This window comes from Trachinotus anak, unplaced genomic scaffold (genome assembly GCF_046630095.1).
Source record: "Trachinotus anak isolate AG129_WGS33_773 ecotype Australia unplaced genomic scaffold, CSIRO_AGI_Tana_v1 ptg000031l, whole genome shotgun sequence".
Classification (NCBI taxonomy): Eukaryota; Metazoa; Chordata; class Actinopteri; order Carangiformes; family Carangidae; genus Trachinotus; species Trachinotus anak.
The window spans coordinates 6,805,499-6,822,761 of NW_027273882.1; the positions used below are offsets into that span (position 1 = coordinate 6,805,499).

Below are 17,263 nucleotides of genomic sequence, written 5' to 3' on the forward strand. Positions count from 1 at the left end.
GAAGAAAAGGCTCATAACCTCTCTTCTGATTGGCTGACTGTTTTCTAAGTGATCAAATAAAAATAATATTTCAGGTAAACACTCAGCCAGCTCCTATAACCAAATCCTGTAAGGTTGGATGGTGGGTCCAGGTGGGCGGGGCTTGGGGCATGGCTGAGGGAGGTGACTTCTTTGTTGTGACATCACAAAGTTCCAGAAGTCCTGACGGCTGGTTTTAAGGCTCAGTTTCTGAATACAGGCTGTGTGCATTTCTCTGTGGACTGAGGCTTTGATACTTTCACATTATTAATATAGAACCTAGACCTGCTTTATAATCAGAAACACATGCACATCTACCTTAATATAATATGGGACCTTTAAATGAACAGTTCACCTTTCCTCTTGCTAAGCTCCACACTGCCATTTTTTCTGTAGCACAGTGCATAGTGTGTGTATAGGTATAAGAATCAGAAAAAGACACTATACAGAAACTTTTAATATTTTATTCCTCTACAAACTTTTAAAAAGCAAACTGGATCAGTTTCAAAGCAAAAAATCATCACTTATGAAGAAACCTGAGCAAAGAAACATGATTTTCATCTGCTGCTGCAAATCAAAACATCTTTTGCTGGAACTGCAAATATTTTTCATTTATGAAAATGAGTGAAATGTGGATAACAACACACTGTCACTAAATTTCATGCTTTCTTAAATAAACTTTGTGCTGAGACTGTGTAGGTGTAAACCATTGTTCCACTAGACTTCATTCTCCTGTTTTTATGCACCTGTCTCACAGGTGTGCATTAGGTCATACACAATTTCTTACATATCTGACATATGAATTTGTACCACATCTGCCAAGGATGTGATGTGTTGCATCACTTATAATTCAATTAGTAAAAATACATTTTCAGGTATAATTACCAATAGCAAAGAACTAAGAGGACTGATCCTGCATCAGCCTCTAAACCAGGGGTGGGCAATTAATTTTCTCAAGGGGCCACATGAGGAACTGGAGTAGGCACAGTAAAAAACAAAAAAAAAACCATTATATCACTATTCAATAGTAATATTTCATATCTATTTAACTATTTTTTGCAGCATTTAGATCAGCATTACAGCATTTTTATAGAAAAAAGTAAGTGCTATTACTATTCTGTTTATAGTCTAGTTACGTCATCTGCTATTCTTCAGTTCCTTTTGCTTGTTCAGAGAGAAATGTAGTCTGTGTTGGGCCTGAACAGGTGCACTGAGGTCAGGCTGAATGTCTGAGGTGGATATGTGAAGGACAGCTGACAGGAGATCATCAGTAAGAGAGGATCTGTGTCTGGATTTGTTAAACTTCATCACAGAGGATGTTTATTTGCATATGTATCTCTCGTAATAGTCTGCTTGTCCACACGTTACTGTGAAGGTGCATACGCTCGTACGCAACTTCATAAATTGAAAAAATTAGTCACTTTCAACATAAAAGCAGTGCATGCTGTGTGCATGATATGCACTTATTTACATTTGATTACTGATTTCCCATTGACCTCACGTGGGCCGGTCAGGGACGGCCAGCGGGCTGGATGTGGCCCCCGGGCCGTACAAAGCCCAGATCTGCTCTAAACTGTAGTTTACGATCGATATTTCAGTTTCTTCTGCAAAACTGAAGAAGTGTGTCATTTCTCTTGCACAAACTGCGCTAAAACCATCACATTTCTCAACAATAACAGAAGGTGAAATCAGTGGTGTACTCATGTAAGAGACTTTGTTATTCAGCGGTTGCTTTTAAGGGACATGTGGACTCAATTCTGAGAAATATTTGCATAAGCAAGTCCACAGGTGTGAGGCTGTTGGACACTGGTGTACCTTAATGCATCATGAAAGGTAGAAACACCTGATACAATTATATTTAAAACCCAAAGCTTTTTGCATCCCCAAGCATTTTTAAGGTTAAAAATAACTCCGTCATTGCATCCTCACTCGACAGATCTGCAGACGGTTCTTGGCTGTCGTTGGATATCTAAGCCTTCGTCTTGATTCCTATTGGACAGGAGACTCCAGTCCCTCCCAGGCCACAGTATCCATCAGGGTTTTTGCTCAGGTACTGCTGGTGGTAATCCTCAGCGTAATAGAACGGCTTGGCTTCAGCTATTTCTGTTGTAATCGGACCGAAACCTCCCTCTGTTAGAACCTGGGAGGAGCAGCAACAAAGACACACATCATTTATGAAACATTAACTGGCTACACAGAGAGATGTCAGTGAAATTCAGTTTTTGGAGTAAGAACAAAGAAAACATGCAGAGGAAAACAGAAGAAGAATAGAGTGTATAATGGGAAATGGTGTTGAGATGTTGTGTTTCTATTTGATTTGCTGTTAAATTTGAGATTGTAAGTGAGATAAAATGCAGACAACCTGATTTTTAATGCCCTTGTTTGCTGCATTAAACCGATTTCACCGCATGAGTCACTTGGCTTTAAACTTGCCGCGGCCTCATATTGCAAACTGCTTATTAGCATCTTGGAGAAAAGAAGAAATGGAATTAATGTGTTTATGCAAAGCACGTGTGCAGCTCCAGGCATGGTGGCACACACACGCACACACACGCACACACACGCACACACACACACACAGATATTCACAGTAGAATCAGTTGGTGATGACACCCTCTCCTCCTTGTGATAAAAATTACTCAACCAGATGGCGTGTGGGTAAATTAAAAGACAAAGAGACATGGCGAGCATGAAAAGACACACACACTTATCAAACTTTCATTCCTGAGAGTTAATGTGATTTTTTAAAGCATGCGTGCAGACATGTTTACAGCAGAGCTTCTTATGTGATCGTGTCACGGAGGCTGGAGGAGATAAATTCAGTTCGACATTTACATGTTTTGCCTTTTAGCTGCAAAGCTGCTGCTGAGAGGGATACAAACCCCAAGCCCCTGAAGTGACTACACTGAGGTGTGTGGTGACTGTCCTGCAGGTCATAAAATAAAACCTTTTTTTTTTTGGATGTTCAAACATCTCTGTGATGCAGTTTTTGAAAATAAATAACAAAGAACTGTGTGGAGATAAAGAACTGAAAACACATAGTAACCAGAGTTTAGGGCTTCCAAAGTAATTGAAGAAAATCATGTTAGCATGCTAACACACCAAACTAAGAAGCTCAACAAGTTAGTTGAGCGCCATTGGGAGCATAGCATGCTAATGTTTAGCTCACGGAGCTGCTAGCATGACTGTGACCTCTTTACCTATCTCACTCTTTTCTTATCTGACAGGACTATAATTTCATTTTCTGTTTTACCATATTCTAAGTTTGACTGTTTCCTCCTGGACAAAACTCAAATGCCAATTCCTCTTTTCAGCCTTTACTCGAAGTGTGTTTAGTTTTCTGCATTGGACCTCTGGTTATGGCAGAAATCATTTGGACATCACGAAGGCTATAAAATCATTCAAACAAGACCTCCACACCGAGATGGATGGTGTATTTGCAGCAACTAAGAACATTCAAACTTACTGCATACGTAGACAAGTCATTGAAACATACTGAAATATAGATGTAGCCCCCAGTACTACAAGTTTTTATCTTTGTAACATCTCAGAAAGAACAGGGCTGAGAAATGTTACAAACAGCAACAAAAAAGTAAACGGTATTAACAAAAATCAACAAAGATACAACTCATAAACCAGGAAGTTACCTCGTATATATGAGTGAAACACTCAGAGATGCAACCCGCGGTATAAAAGTACAGTAAATATGTCAGAACATGTGATGGCATCATGTTGCAGACAGGTTTAATTTAATGGTACAAACTTGCACTTGCAGTCGGACTCAGATGAACTCTTGGGGAAACACTAAAAAGTTCTCTGTTTATTTTTAGTACAAACACAATCAGACCTAAAGCTCTGCTGGGTAATTTCACACATTGGTGCCTCTAACAGTTAGTGAGGGGTAATTGTTAGAAAACCATTTTAGCTTCATTGACGTCAGCACACGGAAGTTGTTAGAGGAGATGTCAGCAAACAAACCCAGAGGGTCCGTGACGCCTTTATAGCAGAAAAGACGACGAGACAAAAGATCTAACGTTGGCGAGTTCAGCTTTTAATGGACAGAGTGTTTGCTCCCTGCTGTTTGATTCATCAGTTCCTGTGAAGATTTCCCACCATGACTGTACTGACACCACAATTTAATTTGAGTAAGTAGGGTGGAGGTACGACGCAGCAGTTAGTCAGAACAGGATTCTCTGTTCTGCTGCAGCTGCACTTTGGAAAGATGGATTTTTACATACAGACGGTTTATTTATACAGCACCTCTCAAAGACAAAGAGAACATAGAGAGAATCATTTAACACAAAAAAGAGAAGATAAAATAACTTGAAATAGAACTGCTATAAAAATAGTACAAAGTCATATTAAAGTGCAGAAATAAATAGCCCCAAAAAACGAAAGGTTTTAGCCTTGATTTAAGACAATTTGGAGTTTTTGTCGAGGTTTGTTTCAGACGTGTGGATTGTTCAAATTAAAGGCTGCTTAACCTTCTGAACAGAAAACAAACTTGTGCCTGAGGGCCTGAGAGGTCTAGAGAGTTTGTTACCATTTAAACCATTTAGTGCTTTAAAAACAGAGAATAATAACAAAGAATATTTTAAATTCAACCCTTTGCCCGAGCTGTGATCTGAGAACTGGACTGCATCTATATGACACTTTTCTTTACACTTCACTTTACACTCTAAGTCACATTCACCCATTCACACACATACACATTCATACGATCACAAACTGTGCACACACGGGCAATTTGGAGTTCAGGATCTTGTCCAAGGACACTTAAACATGCAGAACTGGAGGAGCTGGGGAATCGAACCACCGATCTTCTGATCAGTGGACTCTACCTCCTGAGCCTAATGTGCTTTCTTAGAGACCTGCAGCCAAAATGCAGCGTTCAGCAGTCACTGAATGTCGCCTGAATTTTAAAGTCAACATGTTTTGTCTCAGGTGCAACAGAGAGGAAAAAACTGGAACATGATTAAACAAGTTAACAACACAACAAAAAGCAGCCAAACTTTTCAAGGCCGAACATGTTAAATGGGAAACAGTGATAAGTTTTATCCACTAATGGAGCATCTACATACAGACTCAAAACTACTGCGACAGGCTGCGACTCACTGTTGATGGGACCTAGTGTCGCAGCACATTTGCATCATGTGAATGTCCCATGATCCAAAGCGAGAGCCAATCACACTCGTTTTGACTCCCACAGAAACTGACGCACAGAGCTGTTGACTGCTCCATAAGAATCCTTGGGGGGGTCACTTTCAGTGCAGATGCAGGACCAGAGTCCTGATCAGTCCTGATCGTTGTATTAAAACAGTTTCAACAACACGTACTGCAAAGCAAAAACCAGCACAAACAAATCTTTTCTGTACTCTGCAAATAAACTGTGCAGCAGAAAATGAAGGACCTGCTCAACACAACACACCAAACTACAGGTTTATCAAAGGTCAGGACCTGCCTGCTTCGTTGTGCCTGCATGTGAATTCAGTTGGTGTTATGTTTCTGTGAAGATGAACAGAAACATGTCGGCAAGTCAAAACAGAGAAAACAAGTTTGTGGGTGAGTGAAATCTCAAACTTCTGACAGTGGACTGGTTGATCCAGCTTTTATCAGGAGTCGTGTTCACACTTGAGAAGTAAAAACAGAAAGAAACAGCCATGAAGACGTCTCTGTGTGACTCAGTCTTTAACATGTTCTTCTGCTCTGACAAAGCTGCAGCGGCCATATCGCATCTTGTCTGCAGTCAAGTTTTAAAGAAAGAAAAAAAAACCCATAAAAACCCCCGTAAACTACTTCTGCAGCACAATCTATTCCTCAACTTTGAATTTGAATGTTCAGTATGTTTCAAACAGTTTCTGCACAGCAAAGCCAACCACGCCTAAAACTCTGCAACTCTGAAGCCACGTCCAAACCACTACGTTTTAGTTTTAAAACTGAAACGCTGATGAACATGCGAATTACAAGCGTTACTGACCTTACTGTCTTTGCTAGCAGCTCCTGGTTCGTAGTATTTTGTGCAACTAATCATCAGCTTCCTGTTTACACCGGCTCACGCACTTACAGTGCACGTGAATGGTCATGTGTGTGTTTTTCAGGTGTGATAGCATGGATGGAGGTTGTTTCTGATAAGGAGCTAGAATGGTTGTCTGGACGGAGGTTTTTTATGTTTTGTTTTAAAATGGATGAGGCCTGAACCTCCACTGATTCACAGTGACGACTTGCCCACCTTTAAAGTCTACTTTATTTTACTAAAAACAATTTGGTGGACTATCCCTTTAAGATAATGAATATAAGCACGACTATAGACATGAATATGAGCAGTGACTTTAATCCAAAACTACCTGTGATTTCCAAAATGGCTGCGTTCTCTATTGTACTGGTCTAACGGCATCCTCAACCACCTTCCCTGCCTTTTCAGTGTTTCAGTGCGTTTGTTTGGACCGGTCCTGCTGCTGTGCGAGCAGCCTGCTATAAATGCATAATTCACATCCATTAATTTGCATGTCAGAGAAGTAGATTGCTCATTTGGAATGCAAATACCTTGACTGCTCTGGTAAAGCAGGGAAACGTGAACAACACTGATAAGCACCCACGAGACAGAGAGAGGAATGAGGAAAAAAATGGAATGAAAAAAGGTGAAGCTGGCACGTTTAAAGCGCAAGAGAGGGATTTCATAGATGGCAAAAAAGAGAAAGAGAAAGAAAGAAAAGAAAAGAAGGGAAGAGAAGCAGCTGTTTGGTGTTTAGGAAGAAGATATATGGACGTTGATGAAAAGAGAACGTGGCCAGAGAGGTGTTTCAAGATGCCAGAACAATGAGCACACACTGCTTCAGCACCCATGCTTGCACCCACTGAGCGAGCACACATTATTACATAAAACAAGCACACACATGCACAAACACACACACACACACACACACTATTACCACTTCCACCTGCCATTTTAGACGCAGTGCACACCCTAATGATGGGTAGGAGGCAGGAGAAGAAAAGGGAGGCTCCTTTCATGCTGCAGACAACCGCCAGCCGCCTGCAAGGTAATTATCTGCAGTGCTGTTGTACCTTACACACACACAGCAACACAAACACACACATATACACACACCAAATTCCCCAATCACTCTCTGTGTGTGAACAATACAATCAAGCCAGGCGGCGAAGCGAACATAGTCAATACTCTGACACCAAATTAACCACACTCTTCTCTCTTCTTCACCTTCCTGCGTCTCTTCCTCGCTTCTCCTCACCTGAACTTTCTCTTCTTCTTCTCCTTCCACCTGTGTTTCACTTCCTCTCACCTCTCTTCCATCTACATTTTTTATGTTTGCATGTACGAAATGAGGCTGTAAAAGCAAGAGAGCGGGAAGACTCTGAGGATCGGCGTGGATATTAATAAGTATTCAGGAAGTGTCTATGTAGGCGTGTCCTGGGAAAATCCTCTGCGCTGTGATGAATTTTACATTTTCAGTTTGTTTGGGAAGAACAAGGACAAGCGGCCAGTTGAGCGTCAGCGGCCGCAGCCACTGCGGCGGCAGAGACAAAGAAAAGAAAAGCCACCTACGAAAAAAGGGCTTCATCGACAAGAAAGACTCCACCCAAGATTTTTTTGGGAGCATAAACTCATTAATATTTTAACGATGGGACTGCACGAGCAAAGTCAGTGTGTGGAGGTGAACGCAGGGAAGCGATGCATCTACTCTCAACAGAGAAAAAAAAAAAAAAGGCTGAATTATTGAAATTTCCTCGTGTTCTCTGGCACAAAAAGGCTCATATTTGTGTTAAACTTCAGATACAGAGGACCTCAGACCACATATAATGATAAGAGCATAAAAAATGAGTCAAAACATAATGAGACAAACCCTAACAGTGTGTGTGTGTGTGTGTGGTGTGTGTGTGTGTGTGTGTGTGTGTGTGTGTGTGGTGTGTGTGTGTGTGAGTGTATGTGTGTTAGTTTTGCAACTAAAGCGATTTTTGTGGAGGACAGATTTAAGGCCCAGATGGTTTGGCATGGAGCGTGTTTGCTACAGGCCAACTTCTCTCACACACACACACACACACGCACACACACGCACACACACGCACACACACGCACACACACACACACACACACACAGATGGGAGAGGGTGGGGGAGGCAATCTGGTGAGAAAAAAAAAATGAGAGAGGAAACAAAACCGAGAGAGATTTAGATGTTGGTGGTTGGATGAGGAGAATCTCTCTCGTCTGTCCACAGGATGAAAACCACAGTTTAAAGACAGAGAGATGGTGAGCATCTGTCCATCTATGACCAGTACATAAAGCACACACACACACACACACACACACACACACACACAGACTGACTGCAGGATGAAAAGATACAGCACATCATGGTGTCGCCACATTGAAAACCATCCATCCTCTGAGGAGCGGGAACGTGCTGAACAAGCGTCGAGCCCGGGAGCGTTCACTGTAATCTGGCCGTTAGGATTTTGATGTTTATTGTTTATGAAATATTGACCTGATGGCGGCACTAGAGGAAAGTTTCCGGCGTTTTATCAGAATCACAGAGAGCGTGAACATCTGCAACACATTTCATAACCGCCCAGTCGTTACATTGTGTACAAAGTTTGTAAATTAAAGAGGCCATTTGTAAGTTTGCTGCTGCCAAACACAGTTTCTTTGTGATTGTCGCTTCACAAAAGCTTCAGCCATCGTTGCATTTACAAGGCAGTAGGTTATAATACGCCCTCAGAGCGGAAAGTGATGAAACAGGCTGGAGCTAGCTGGTTAGCATGCTAACTTGAGTAGAAGAAAAAAACGTGACAGAGACAAGCGTTAACGTTGGCGTTGCTTTCCACCTCTGGGGACAGATGTTGGTGAGTAAAGGAATGAAGTTTGATGCTGAACTCACAACGTTTTTTCTAGACTGGTAAGTAAATGGCTGCTAATGCTAACGTTAGCTATGTGGCAATAGTTTACAGAAACAACTTTTACTTTTGTGGTGAGTTTAGTACATTTTCTCATGTGGACTGAGAAACAGTTAAACCCGATAAAACCCAATAAAACAGTATCAACTGTAAATTTTCCTTCTCATTTTGGACACTTGGCTTTTTAAAGGAGCTGTTTGTAAGTTTTGCTCCTCCTCGTTTCCAGCTGAGGACTTTCTCTGGGTTTTAACCAACATGAATTGAAGATTTTTTCAGTTCGATGTTAGAATTGTCCCTGATAGGGATAAACTGTACAGCTGTGTGCAGTGAAAACAGGCTAATACTGACGCTTTTTATTTCATGAACTTAAAAATAACAAAGTTAAACAGTAATTGTGCCATGCTCAAAAGCATTTCTAATCAGTACTTTGTAACCCCCACTTAAGGCAAAAATTCACAGCTTGGAAATGCTTTCTGTTGTCAGCCAAGAGTGTTAATTTTTCTGCCTCTCTTCCTACAGATCGCTTCAAGTTCTGAGATATTTTTAGGATGTTGAAGATCCACCCGCGGATTTTCAGAGATGTTCAGGTCAGGGGGCAGTGAGGGCCGATCCAAAAGCTTCAGCTCGTGTCTCTTGAAGTGGTTCGTGGTGGATTTTGAGGTCTACTTTGGAGCAAAAATGAACCAAATGGTGGGAAAGTTATGTAATCAGTGTGAGCCTGAGCACCGTGCAACACCAGTAACAGCAACTACTGTGGCAAACCTGGAAGCCAGCCTCTCTCCAGTTTCACTTTCCTTACTGACTGCAGGACATTTACTGATTTCCTCTCTATTTGTGATGTGTCCTGTGCCAAGGAGATTTTTTGTACGTTTCAATAAGAAATCGAATGGGTTACAAAAAATACCTCAGTGAGACGAGATGAGAAAAGTAGCAGTGGTTGCTCGGTAACAGACATAAAAGTTGATAACTGATGTTGGATTGAGTATTTAGGATTTCATAACCTAAGATAAGAAGGATGAAGTAAGATAAGTGAGGATTCCTGAAGTTAGTCAGGATTTGCTTCAGTAATATCAACTGTCTTATACTCTTCCTGTCTGAAAGATAAGAAATTCAAAACCAGGATTTAGATCATGAGACTCTGAGAGACGAATCCTGCTGAGAGAAACAAGGTTTGAGAAAGCAGGAGGGATGAACCAGGGAAGAAATGGAGAGGAAAATGAAGACCAGACTACACTAGAATAGAACAGAAAATAATAGAATAGAATAGAGTAACCTCTTCCTCTGCAGTTTCCATGGCAACAAGCCCTGTTGGTGGGATGGTGGTGCAGAAGTCTCAGCAGGAGACAGTTCAGACAGAGGGAGTGTGTGAACATCTTTTGTGTGTGTGTGTGTGTGTGTGTGTGTGTGTGTGTGTGTGTGTGTGTGTGTGTGTGTGTGTGTGTGTGTGTGTTCACTTCAGAAAAGCATATGGGTATATATGGTGAATGTTTCATGAACACACACACATCTGTTATTCTTTTCTTTTCATCTGCCTGTTCATGATACAGACCGAAGGAGAGACGGACATGCAGCAGAGAGGGATGCTGGGAAATTGAGTCAGGTTGAGAAGAAAGGATGGAAAAGGAGGGAAGAGGCAGATTGAACACAAAGGACAGAAGAGGAGGGTGGACAGGAGGATGGACGACAACAGAGTGACAGATATGTACCTTCTGGTATTGATCTTTGGAGGCCCGCGCTTCCTCGAGCTGCTGCTCTGTGTAGGTGTAGATGGCAGAGCGGTATGTCGTCCCAATGTCGTTCCCCTGACGCATCCCTGCACACACACACACACACACACACACAAATACACAAATACAACGTGAACACTGAGATTTGAGGACTTCAGCTGACGTGATGTGGCTCCATCCTGGCAGAGAGAACATCACATCATTTGAAAACACCAGCTGACAGCATTTCCAAAAATATGACTGGTCTGTCTCAGCAGAACTGAATGCTGTTTTTTTTTGACCGATCATCTCATCACGTATCATTTCATCATGTCTGTGTCAGCATTAACACGCTAACGGTTTAGTTTCTGCCTCTTGTGTACGAGCAAAAATCTAGGTCACATCAGTCTCATCAGATAAGTAACAGAAGCTTGTTCAAAAACACTGACTGTTAAAACTTCAAAGACTCTTCTGACCATCTGGATGAAAAAAAGATTTTTAACCACTTTTTGAAGTCGGGACTCCATTTCCTATCCAGGCTGCCATCTTTGTTTTGATTCAGAGAAAGAGGCACAACTTGGGAAAAGAGTTACGACGGTTTTTTTAATCATTTAGTCCACAGAATATTTTCCATCACCTATGTGACTCAAATAAAAGCTAATGCACGACAGGAACAACTGGAGCTCAGCTGAGACGATGGCTGAAGATGGTTTGTTAGGATTCAGTGTAAAGCACAGCTAAGCCCAAGCTGCGGTTGAGGCTGATAAAAGTTGAGAAATCAGAGCTGAATCTGCCAAGCTGAATCTTTAATTTGTGTTAAATTCCATAAAAACTTCTTCTGTTGTCACCTTTCAGCCAAACCTAACATGTTATGCCCATTAGCGATAAAGAATAACAACATTTTTTCCATCCAACGAGTTTGTTTTCTGGTGCGTAATGAGCACTGCAGCCTCACCGCCTGCAAAGCAACAGACATTCATCTCGTTCTCTAAAGATTTCCCTCAAGGGTGTCGTAAGAAAAAGATGAGATGAGGTAAAATATTGATGATTTATTGTGCTGCAACAAAATTTTGGTGAAGCTGCCAGTGCAACTTGATGTAGTTTTTACTCAGGTTAATGAAATCCGGAGCCATTCAAACAGACAAATATATATTTCCAGGTTTACCCGTCTCTCTTTCAGGTGCATTTTCATTCTGTTTATCATTAAAAAACAAACTCTGTGTTCTCCTGTGGGGGTTTATTGTAGTTATGAGTGTGGCTGTGGGTGAGGCTGTACCTTGAGTCGGGTTGTGGCTTTCCCAGAAAACTTTGAGCAGGCTGGAGAAGCTGATCTGGTCTGGTTGGAAGACAACTCTCACCACCTCAGTGTGGCCTGTCCTGCCTGCAAGATACAACATTTGTGAGTTTACGTGTTTAAATAATAGGGAAAGACAATAAAGACTATAAATCAAATCTCATCAGGTTCCACCCATCGACAGCTTGTCAACATTTTACTATTTAACCTTCAAATTAAGAATGATTAAAAGATTTGTGCTGCCCCAGTGTTTGAAGATGAGTATAAAACATTTCTGTAGATGAATATAAAGGAATTCATGGTGATCTCTTTGAAAACAGGCTCAACTAAAGGTCCACTTACTCACTTCTTATAGGCCTTTGACCTATCACAGTCTTCATCACCAGAAGTTTGTTGAGTTCTGTTTTAAGACTACTAGGTTGAAAAGTCCTAAACAGCTCCAATGGACAAAAGCTCCAGAACGTGAAGGTAAGTGGACCTTGAGTTGCGACTGTTGTGTCAAATGTTGTTTCCAAGGTCAACAATGCAACATGATTGAAAGACAAATTTTCCCCAGGTCAAGATTCCTCAAAAGTTCAAAATACCGTACTATAGCACAGTATTATGGAATATTTGGGAATTCAGTCAAAATTAAAACACTTGAACACTGAAAATTGGAGTTAAACCTTAAAAAGTTCACATCATTCCGAGGCTAATTTAAATGTTAACAAACGTTGACTCCTGCAAACGGACAGATAGCAGCTGGTGTTGGTAATGAGTATGACCCATTACGCTGCACCTCATCTTCCTTCCGTCTCTCCTTCTACTTTCACTCTTATCTCTCTCTCGGTCTTATTACTTTTTTAATATCGGGAGTTATGGATTCCTACGGTAGATATTGGCGAACAGAGACAAAGCAGCGGTCGATATTAAATTAATGCCTCACCAGGCCCATCTTGCAGGAATAAATTCATCTTGGACAGGATGAGAAATAAAATGGTGGTTGGAACCAGGATAGAAAATAAAGCTGCAGAGAGCTTCTGTCCACTTAATGTACATTTAACTAAACAATTATCTTTCTCATTCTCATTATGTCACCATTGTAACATGAGCAGCTGGCTGTGTTTTTGATAGTTGGGATCTATGGTTTGATCATGTATTGATAGATAAAGTGGAAAAGAAATCTGAAAGATTAATGAAGTACTAATATAACAGCTGAGTATCAGTTCAGTTACTGATTCCAAGACGTTTTCAATACCTTGCTTACAGAAATGTCACCATGCTTTTCACTAAAACTTGTTTATTTACAGCCATTAGGGCTGCACAATTAATCCAAATATTATCAAACTCCCAATACGGCCAAGTGCAATATCTGAATCACAAGCTGCAGTTTTTAAACAGTAAAATGTGTCACAACAGAGCATGTTTGAAACATCGTGGTGCTCCAGTGATGCCCCGAACTACAAATCATGGAAAATTACCAAAACAACTTAAATTGTGACTCATATGTTGAAAATCACCATGATATAACAGCAATATCATTTTTTTGCTACTTGGTGGCAGTAAAAACAAGCTTTTAGCACAACATTGACATATTCTTACTGTTGTTATAACATGTTAGCAAACAGCTGCCTATTGACACATCCAGCAGATGTTGAGCAACATTATCAGTCATTCAGAGTTGGCCATGTTTCTGGCCTCATGACGAATGTCGTAATGTTGCCTTTTGTTTTAGCACTGTTTTGTTCTCCACCAACTGCGACAGTCAAGTGACACTTTTCTCATTCCATATTGTCCTTTAATCCATTCTTAATAAAAGCTTCGGCAAAATAGGTAAATAAAATAACTTTGTCTAAGCAGGAGCCAAAATTGGAAAAAATACTGACTTCAGAATAAGGAAAGGACGAATCTGAGGAATCATCTAATGCCAACCTTCAGTTTGTGATTGTTCCTGATGTTAACAGCAAAACATCTGCGCACATGGCTTTTATTAAATCACAAGACTCCAGCCTTAATTTTTTGAACAAAGCAACAACCTGTGTAGGTTGGTTAATTTTTCATGGATTTGTTTGAGAGTCTAATGGATTGTTTTGCATTGCATTTATGTAAGATTTCTATGATCAAGATGTAGGAAAAGAAAAGCAAGAATTATGTCCAACACGTATTTGTTACAAATAATAAATTGTTGGAGCAGCTTTGTCGGATCCGTGTTTAAATGTGTGTGACTAACCCGTCACCAGATGTTCTGTGAGCCAGTGCACCAGTGTTGTGGTTTTTTTTCAGCCTCTAACAGTAGAAATGAGCATAAATCCCTGTGACTGTGGAGGAAGATGGCTTTGAAAACAAATAATGATCAACACAGTGAGAGAGAGACACAGACACCAGCTCTGCAAATGAGAATGACAATGAAGTGTTTTTTTAAACCTCGTAACACAGGTTATACATTTTTTTTTCCAAAAAGAAAACACAGGCAAATTTAATAACCACATTTTGAACCCACGTTGAACTGAGTGTAAATATTTAACCAATACTGAATATTCAGATCAGTCTTGTGTTTCTGTCTTTCGTGAAGATGTGAAGGTGTGAGGAGCACTTCATTTATCCAAGTACCCTCTCTCAATTCTCCGCCAAGACGCCATGCTAATTAAAAAACACACATCCAGAAGTTCAAACCAGGTTCACATCTCACTCCTGTTACAAAATATTTGTTTTAGAGACAGTGAGAGCAGAGAAGTTGGTGTTTAAAGAGACCTCGTTTTCATCTGCGCGCTAGTTTGGGATAAAGCCTAAAGTGAGAAGCGAATGTAGAATATGTATATGACAGGTAAATGTGTATTAAATGATTCCCATTCACAGGATATTCAGAACATGTTAGAAAAATGTACACATATTTAATTCTACTTGAATCGTGGGCCTACGAACCCACAGACTGATCTTATTACAATTAGAAACAAAGGAACAAACGTGCAGCAGATTGAAGGGGAGGGTAGAAAGTGTGATATCAGAAACTGTCCTCGATTTTCTCTTGTGCACAGGAGTACAAAAGTAGTCCAGGACTGTTTGCGTAACACACTCAACCATGACTCCAAACACAGCTGCTGACAAACTGACCCAGGAGTTTTTTTTTGGTTTTTTTGAGAGCTGCTCCTCCTCTGCTGCACAACATAAATCACGCACTCGGCCTGTGCTCTCTGGCACTTCAGGTGTATTGATGTGTTATTTTACCCAGATTGACGCAAGAGAAACATAAGAAAACTGGCCCAACACGTGCTCCATGGACGCAGTGTGTACATACAGAACGAGTGAGTACTTATTATCAATATCTCTACAGCACTGTTCAAATGATCAGTTCGTCATTTAGCCTATAACTGAGTTCATTGAGTTTAAACAGCTTATGTAAAAAGACTTCAAAATTATTCATGTTTCAGTTGTTAGGAAGTAGACCATTATTTTCAGGCTCTAACTATGAATCACTTTCTCTCTTTGGCTGGCTGGTGGTGCCCATGGTTTATTAATTAACACAGAGACCCAGGTGTAAGAAGTGCTTGGCCAATGCAGCTTCCAGAGACCACTTGTTGGGCTGCTGTTGGACTGAAGCAGAGCTGCACCTGTTCACCCTCTTGTCTGGTGTTGGGAACTGTTAAATCTGCAAAAACGGAACGTCTTCGACTTCCCCACTTAGTGATTTGGTCACAAACAGCAGCTTCTACATTGTTACATTTATCAGATCAAAAAAATGTTAACAAGCATGTTTTGTCTTCTCCCCAAATGCCCTTGTGACTGTTAACGCTGGGTATCATTAAAAAAATGTCAATGTCAGTACTGAAACCGATATCTTGACTTCGATCTTTGCAATACTTTTTTTGATACCAATTCTGTCAAATCCATTTTAACAAAAAGAAAATTACAATACACATTATGGTACAAACTTTAGTCTTTACTTAAGATTTATCAAAGATAATCTATAACAAAGATGAAATGTTATACACTTCCTGTCTCCATGTTTGCTTGTTCATGTCAAAACATAACAACAATACAACACTAGGTCCAGTTTGAATTTGTGCCTGATTTTACTGCTCGTTTTTATCTGCTAACTTAATATCTGATCAACCCAACACAAGATCATATCAGTCTAATCATACGCTCTGTTTTCCCTCCAAAAACACTTAATAATACTATTATTGTTGTGGGTTATTTTTATAACAGTCTTGTAATTTTAATTTTTTGTTATTTGGGTTGTGTTGAACTGTTTTTAATCATGTTTTTTATTTACATTCAGGTGTCTTGAAAATGAGATTTCTATCTCAATGGGTAAATTCAATTCAATTCAATTCAATTTTATTTGTATAGCGCCATAAGCTCTGTCTCTTTACATACTCAAACATGTTGGTGTAAATAAACAACCAATCACCAGCGTCATTAGATCTTGGTCTCAGCATGCTGCATGCTCATTGGCTAACTGATGCTGAAGAGATTTACTCATTAGGTATCGAATGACGAGGCATATTTCGATCTTTGATTGGATCAAACCAAGTTGCTTGGTCCACAGAAGTAGCCTAGTTTGATTCTCAGCCCTGGTGACTGTATTTTATAATTAGCAGATACTACATTACGTTTTCTACAATCAGCTGACTAATCTAATCTATTTTAGGGAAGTGTTTGGTGAATCACTGCTGCGTATTTTAATGTGATGGTGGTGGATCCTGTGTATATTCAGCATAAAGTTCAGACAGAGAGTGATGTTAATTTTAGTGTGATGTTGACTGTTGGACTTTTTAAAAAAAAATACTTTCATTTATTTTCACGTGCAAACAGAACAGGTGAGGTCTGGGAGATTACGATATAATCAATAACAAGGAAAAGACAGAGCAGGTTCAATCCATAGTGCACATAGGAAGGTGCAGACAGAGAAAGTACAGTGGTTAAAAGTTTGTATGATTAGTGCAGTCAAATTATCCCTAGTATTTATCCTCTTTCTCATTTTTAAGGCGAAGAGTGAAAGTCATTTTCTCCATTGAGCGAATCTGTTGGGTTTTTGTTCAGTCCGTCACCGCACACAGTCAACGCACTTTGTTATGTCCCAAAACATTTGTCTCTGTATTTTTATGAAGCAGATTTTGCAGAAAGTTAATTCTTCCTCAAATTGAAACACTTTCAACTCTTGTTTATGGTATCTCATCTTTTTCTGGTTTGTTATCACCATCATTGAATTCATTGTGTTCTGTTTAACACTGTTTTCACAGTTGCTTCCAATAAAACTATAAAAATCCACCTGCTGTCCTCAACATTTGTGTTTCAGTGTGTGTAGGTGGTTGTGCAGCTGCACACACAGAAAGGGCAGAAGACGATTCCTAT

At 40.2% G+C, this 17,263-nt stretch overlaps 1 protein-coding gene across 2 annotated transcripts in view; it reads right to left on the reverse strand.

Annotated features, from left to right (window-relative positions):
* Window positions 1-468: 468 nt before the first annotated feature.
* Window positions 469-17,263, reverse strand: part of msraa (methionine sulfoxide reductase Aa) — a 39,072-nt gene continuing 22,277 nt past the window's right edge. For both annotated transcript variants that reach the window (XM_071468151.1, XM_071468152.1), the window contains exons 4-6: window positions 11,912-12,016; window positions 10,636-10,742; window positions 469-2,158 (exon numbers count right to left, since the gene is read on the reverse strand). In XM_071468151.1, the coding sequence (XP_071324252.1) occupies window positions 1,988-2,158; window positions 10,636-10,742; window positions 11,912-12,016 (383 nt within the window). In that variant the 3' untranslated portion in view covers window positions 469-1,987. The remainder of the gene's footprint in view (window positions 2,159-10,635; window positions 10,743-11,911; window positions 12,017-17,263) is intronic.